The 6,915-nt window shown below is 50.3% G+C and overlaps 1 protein-coding gene across 1 annotated transcript; it reads left to right on the top strand.

Annotated features, from left to right (window-relative positions):
• The first annotated feature begins 548 nt into the window (after nucleotides 1-548).
• LOC119445662 (protein DEK-like) lies at nucleotides 549-1,827 on the top strand. The gene is made up of 2 exons (XM_037709938.1): nucleotides 549-1,340; nucleotides 1,744-1,827. The coding sequence occupies exons 1-2, from the start codon at nucleotides 549-551 to the stop codon at nucleotides 1,825-1,827; spliced, it is 876 nt and encodes a 291-aa protein (XP_037565866.1).
• Nucleotides 1,828-6,915: the final 5,088 nt, after the last annotated feature.

Raw genomic sequence — 6,915 nt, 5'->3', positions numbered from 1 at the left:
CGATGAAATGTCTCCTCTGCAACGGAATAGATCACACGCAGCGTCACTGCAAGGAGACACTACAGCGCAATGAGGCGAACACAGTAACCGAGCCAGTATGTGAAATCAAGAGCGCAAGCGTTTTGCTGAAGGAAGTCACTTTGAATGGAAAGTTCACTGTCGTTGGACTCATTGATACAGGCAGTTCTGGCTGTCTCTTGCGTGCCTCCGGAGCAGCGCGATGTGGCATAGAAATTGTTCCTGAGACAACAGACCTGTATGGTTTTGGAAATAGCACTGTGCCTGCGGCAAAAAGCATTGGAAGGTGCAAGACTGATTTATGCATTGACGGTGTTTTGGCAAAGGACATACCAATCCTTGTAGTTCCAGATGAAGCCCAATCTGTCGATTTGCTGGTCGGAAGGACATTCACAGAGTTGCCTTACATCGCGTATGCAAGAATTGGAGGTTCTCTGTGGTTTTGGCATTGTAGTGACGTTCCGTTCGCTCATCAGGAGCCCTATGAAAGTCAACAAAGAATGCAGCCTGCGGACCAAGCTGCAGCCGTGATGTCGGAATCGGAAAGCGTGCCGGTTGAAAACAACGTGAGAAAAGCTGCGTCGGAAGAAAAGGCCCCTGCGGATGACAAACAGGATGACGGAAACTCTGCTGCTGAGGAGAGAAGTGACGATGAGGAGCCAAAGCTTGGCCTGCTGTACCAGGCACTGGAGCTGTCAGGTTCTCGGCAGCGCAAGAAGGTCGAGCGGCTGGACGTGAGCTTCCGCACAGCGGCACGCGAGCGGCCCCCACCAGAGCAAGGAAAAGGCACACCACTGGGTGACTGCCCCCGAATCGAGCACAACATCAAACGTGAGCGCTCGGAGAGTCTCAAGGCCTTGCATCGACTGCTCTTTGGCCGCCCAGGAGCGCCATCCGAGATCAAGAAGAATTTGCGCAAGTTCAGTGGGTTCCCTTTTGAGAAGGACTCTGCAGAGTATGTGAAGAGAGAAAAGATGTTTGCAAAGCTCAAAAAGACTGCCCACAGGGACTTGCTGGGTATTCTTGACTTGGAAAAGAGTGGCCCGGTCGAGGAGTGCACAGATCGCATTCTCAACTTCCTGCTCAAGCCCTTTGATAACATGAAGCCCCTGCTAGCTACCAAGAAGGGAAAGAGAAAGTCTATGACACCTGCGTCCGCTGGCAAGGGCCAGACCAAGAAACAAAAGACGGCAACTCCCAAGGCAGAGAAGCGGAAGGCATCTCGAAAGCGGCCTGCAAAGAAGACCAGCACTCCTGCCAAGTGGAGGAAAGTAGCAAAGAAAGAGGAGTTCGACGAGGACGACAAGTCTGACGAGAAAGAGGTGCCTGTGCCAACTGAACGACAACCGATACGGCGTTGCAAAGTGAACGTTGGACCAGAAGCGACCGATTTAGTCGTCTGTGCTCGAAGTGTTTTGTGCTTATCAGAATGCTTTAAAAGAAATGGCAAGGTGTTACGCTCCAGTTCAGAATTATTTAAATTCTCATCTAGCTTATTTTGTTGCATATTAATCCTGCTGTTATTCAAGCTTGTGAATTGTATTTCTGGAGTGAATCGTACTGTATTGCCCGTCATCACCATAGCAGTGAAAGACCCAGAGCACCGAGATTGGGATGCGAACCTCAAGTATGTTGAATGTAGCTTAAACAACGTTGTGAGTAAGAGCTCGGGAAAGACCCCTTATGAAATGCTTCATGGTTACAAACCCGTCTTTTATGGACTAGCCCTGCAAGAGGAGAAAGTGGACAGTGAAGACGCTTGGAAAGACCCGAGTGAGCCCAGAAAAACTGCACGGCAGCACTTGCTAGAAGAACAAGCAAAAAGTAAGCAGGCATACGACACCCGGCATTATCCTGCAAGGATGTATGATGTGGGTGAAGTGGTATTTTCGAAGACAGCGCCCCAACACACAGGAATCCAACTAAAACACAACCCAAGTACAGAGACCCCTTGGTAATAACTGAAGTGTTGCCTGCCGACACGTACAGAGTGGCAGAGCTCAACAAGAACTCCGGAAAGAGGTACGCAACGACGGCGCACGTATCGCAATTGAAGGCGTGGTCATCGACAACCAAAACGTTTCATCTAGACGACGACGAGGAGTCAGATGAATCCGAGCACCAACTTGACCAGGATCAGTACGACGAGCCTTTGGCAGTTAGACGCCCACGCAGGCAACGAGTAGTACCTGCCAGACTACGCGACTGCATACCATAAGACAGCTAGCGTTCTTCGTGTGTGTGTGTGTGTGTGTTACTGCGATTACCTTAACGAGGACGTTAAGATTTCAGGACGGCCGAGATGTTAGCTATTTCACAAGCTGCTTGCTAGCGCCCCCTACCTTGTACACCACGATCTGCGGCCGAGACGCGTCTATTGTGTTGTGGGATTGTGTGACAGTGAGAGTGCGCGTTCGAGAGTGCGACGACGAAGCTGTGCGAGTGTGAGCGCGAGTTACCGTGTGTGTGTTCGACGGACGCTATGTGCGAGCTCCTGTGCGATAAACGTGAGCCCCTGCGTTGCTCTCTGTGTGAGCACTCTTCCGTTTCCTTTTCCTTTAATAAATCAAGTTTCATTCAATCAAACCACTGTGACCTGTGAGACGCGGCTGTCTTTAACAGTATGTCACCGTCTACCGGGCGACAGTCACGCTCGCCGTCACCACGGCGATTTTCACCACCGCCGCAGCGATATTCCGGCACACGATCGCCAAGTCCCCGCCGGGAAAACTAACCACAGCGACCTTAGGGGGCGAGGCCGCTGGCAGTCGACACGCTGAAGACCTCCGAGCGAGGACACCGATCCGACGTCAACTGCAGATGAACGGAATGACCGGCTTTTGCTCGTCATATCGGTGGTGATCGACGGTTACGTGGTTTGCGCTGTAGTAGATACCGGTGCGGACTAGTCTATCTTAAGCGGGAAGCTGGCGATGTTTCTTAAGAAAGTAATTGCTCCTTGGCATGGCTCTCAGATTCGTACGGCTGGCGGTCACGTCGTTACTCCACTGGGAACCTGAACGACAAGAGTTGGGATTCGAGGATCGACATTCGTGGCGAGCTGCCTTGTCCTACGCGCATGCTCCCGTGACGTCATTCTCGGGGTTGATTTTCTGCAAGAATACGGCGCTGTTATTGACCTACGGGGAGGTGTAGTCACCTTCTCAGCAGATGTAGCACTCGACGGATACGAACACAAGCGATGAGACGACGCCCTTCGTGTCTCGACCGAAAGTGCGCATGCTCCCGTGACGTCATTCTCGGGGTTGATTTTCTGCAAGAATACGGCGCTGTTATTGACCTACGGGGAGGTGTAGTCACCTTCTCAGCAGATGTAGCACTCGACGGATACGAACACAAGCGATGAGACGACGCCCTTCGTGTCTCGACCGAAAGTGCTTCGCTTCCTCCGTGAACCAGTGTCCCAGTCGAAGTGATGTGCGGTGAAATGCGCGAAGGTGAAGTGGTTGCTGAAAGTAACTTATCGCATCTACTGATGCAAGGTGTTTGTGCTGCTAGAAGTGTGCTACAGCTTAGTGATGGCCGTTCTCAGTTGCTTGTCACCAACTTCAGTAACCAGCATCGACACCTGTTCCGCGGTACTTCGATAGCGTTTGCTGAAGAAATAGAACACGTTGCTGAATGTTTTGCCCCTGAACCAGTGAGTATGGCTGACAAGTCACTGGGAAACGTCGACATTAATTCACAGTTATTTCACGACAAACAGACAGCACTACATGAGCTCTTGTTTCAATTCAGGGCATGCTTCGCAAGCTCGTCTAAGGTACGCCAGACTTCAGTTACAAGGTACAGGATCATCGCATGCGAAGACGCATCCCCGATACGCCAGCAGCCCTACCGCGTGTCAGCGAAGGAACGCGAAGCGATTCGTACGCAAGTACAAGAGATGCTTGAAGACGGCGTGATCGAACCTTCCAACAACTCATGGTCGTCTCCGGGCGTTCTTGTCAAAAGGGAAGACGGAACGCTACGCTTTTGCGTCGACTACCGGAAGCTCAACAATGTAACTAAACAGGACGTGTGCCCACTGCCACGTATCGACGACTAGTTAGATAGACTGCGGCGTGCCCAGTACTTTTCGTCACTCGATTTGAAAAGTGGATACTGGCAGATCGAGGTAGACGAACGAGACCGCGAGAAAACTGCCTTTGTTACTCCCGACGCCCTTTACGAATTTCGAGTGCTCCCTTTCGGTTTGTGTTCAGCCACAGCAACTTTCCAGCGAATGATGGATACTGTCCTCGCTGGATTGAAGTGGCAGACTTGCCTTGTGTGTCTTGACGACGTAGTTCGAAAGAATGGGAACCGAGGGGCTCGATTTTATTAGTCATAACCACATAAAGCCAACAGACAACGAAGCCAAGGAAAGCATCGGGGAAATTAACTGTAGTTGAAGCTGGAATGTAGGAAATAATGAAGAAAAGGGAAATGAAAGTGGACGAAAAGATAACTTGTCGCCGGCGGGAGCCGAACCCGCAACCTCCGCATTACGCGTGCGTTGCACTACCAATTGTGCTGCAGCGACGGCCATCAATTCGTCCACTAACTTGGGTATTTACGTTTTACTAGATCTAGCTCTAGGAGTGTTAGCCAGCGCCACTCAGAACGGCGACAAGTTATCTTTTCGTCCACTTTCATTTCCATTTTCTTCATTATTTTCTACATTCCAATTTCAACTACAGTTAATTTCCGCGATGCTTTCCTTGGCTTCGTTGTCTGTTGGCTTTATGTGGTTATGACGACGTAGTTGTCTTTTCTGAAACATTTGAGCAACATCTTCATCCCCTGCGGCATGTGCTAGAAGATCTCCGATCGGCTGATCTCACGCTTAAATCAGAAAAGTGCCACTTGGGTTATGAAGTTGAATAAAAGTTGAATAAAGGCAGCTGTCACGTGAAATGACTTGCTGCGCACAGAAAGCCGAGGAAGTAGGTGACGTCAGGGCCTTCAGGGGCGCGATCTCATAACATCTTGTATAGTGTCATTGAGAAACGATGTGGACAGGAAAGACGCACCAGACCTTATTTTTTCGACATTTTTTATTTCTCGAGAGTGGTTCTTTGCAGGGTGGTTCACACGGTCCCCCCCCCCCCCTCCACTGCGCATGCTCTGCAGGACCGCATGTCGCCTAGTAACGGGGCCGCGCCTCTTCTTTCTTTCGCGCTTTCTCCTGCGGTGCTGCCTTCACACGTTACCACGTGCGTGCGTTGCCTGCGGCTCGAGCCTTCATACGCGCGCGGAGCATTTTGAACTACGTGCGTTCGTGAACCCTCGTTGTCCTCGTGTTATAGGCGAGGCAACCTAAAGTTTTCCCGCGTGGCACCAGCTCCGAATACTCCCCTGGCGAAAGGATGGAAGTGGCGAAGGTCGTCGCTGGGCCAGCGCGCGCCCGTGTTCTCTACGGGGTGAACGATCGTGCGCGTTCCTTTCGCGACGGCGAGCGCGACCTCATCAACCAGGAAAGGTGGCACGCATTACTGCAGTGTTGTTGATTGCCACAACAGCCTCGAAAGGCCTAAAGCTGCCCATGAAGTCCTACAAAATTTTGGGGAGGTGGTACGAGAAGGACAGACGACAAGCGTGGATAACTGCAGTGCGCCAAGTCAAGTCACGTACTTTCGTATTCGCGTTTATTATCACGGACGCTCGGTAAAAACGCAATAGTAATATGCCTGTATTTAGCGCATGGCCGTTTGTTTAGACGTGTCGAGTAGTTGAATCGTACAGTGACATCCGCCGTGTTAGCTTAGCGGTAAATGCATACGTGTTGTACCGCTTAGTTAGACGACGCGAGCTCGATTCCCGGCCACGGCGGTTGCATTTCGATGGGGGCGAAATGCACGAATACACTTCTTACCATGCACTTTGATTTTTGTGCACGTTAAAGAACCCCCGGTGGGCAAAATTATTCCTGAGACCCTCCATTACAGCATGCCTCATAATGATATCGTGGTTTTGGCACGTAAAAAACCCCCGAATTCAATTGATTGTACTGTTCGTTCACTCTCGATCGGCAAGGACGAGCTCAAGAGAATTATATCCCTTTATATATATATATATATATATATATATATATTATTCATTATATCACTTACATTGCTAGTTGTGCCGGCAACAAAATGGTCCGCGTGCTACTTGTCGTTTTGTGTGGGGGCAATCCGTATTTAATGCAAGCTGCGGTCATCGCGTGCGTCGGTAAGCGGCAGATCGGAAAGCAGCTGCCCGAGATGCGCGCATTATGTTTGTTGCTTGGCCATGCTTTATAGGTTCACAATATCCAAGCATGCTTTAGAGTAATTGCCACCTTGCACATTCTTCCTGCTTCACTCTTCCTGCCAAGAATCTTCGTTTCGTGTAGTAGCCGGCCATCGGTGTGAGCTTACTTTAGCTGCGGCGGGGCATTCGCCCGACGAGAAAGTAGATTGGCTTTGATGAGGCATGTATCGCTCATTCTTGCGCTTGTGCTGCTGGTCCTAAGGTAATCGCCGGTTACCGTGATCTGGGTTCATTTCGCGGAGCAGTTTGTACGAGCCATTTCTCGTGAGCAGTGAAAAGATATCTTGCTCACTAATGCAATGAGTTGCCATGACTCTAACATCTGGATTAAATAAGGCATATTATACTATAAATATTTATACACCATGATATAAGGCATTATGCGCATATGTAGTACGTATACATGGTTAATTTTATTGGCTATTGGTGCCTAATGCATGTGGGTGGGTGGGTGGGTGGGTGGACGGACGGACGGACGGACGGACGGACGGACGGACGGATCTGAACCCTTTAAATCGGGCGGTGGCAAACGCCGCCTAGCCTTGACTATTAACATATTTTGTACTTTGTGGAGGGTGAATTTCCACCCTGCCTTGATTT

Source organism: Dermacentor silvarum, chromosome 1 (assembly GCF_013339745.2).
Source record: "Dermacentor silvarum isolate Dsil-2018 chromosome 1, BIME_Dsil_1.4, whole genome shotgun sequence".
Classification (NCBI taxonomy): domain Eukaryota; kingdom Metazoa; phylum Arthropoda; class Arachnida; order Ixodida; family Ixodidae; genus Dermacentor; species Dermacentor silvarum.
The sequence above is the reverse complement of the archived record's forward strand: the minus strand, read 5'-3'. Positions and strand labels throughout refer to the sequence as shown.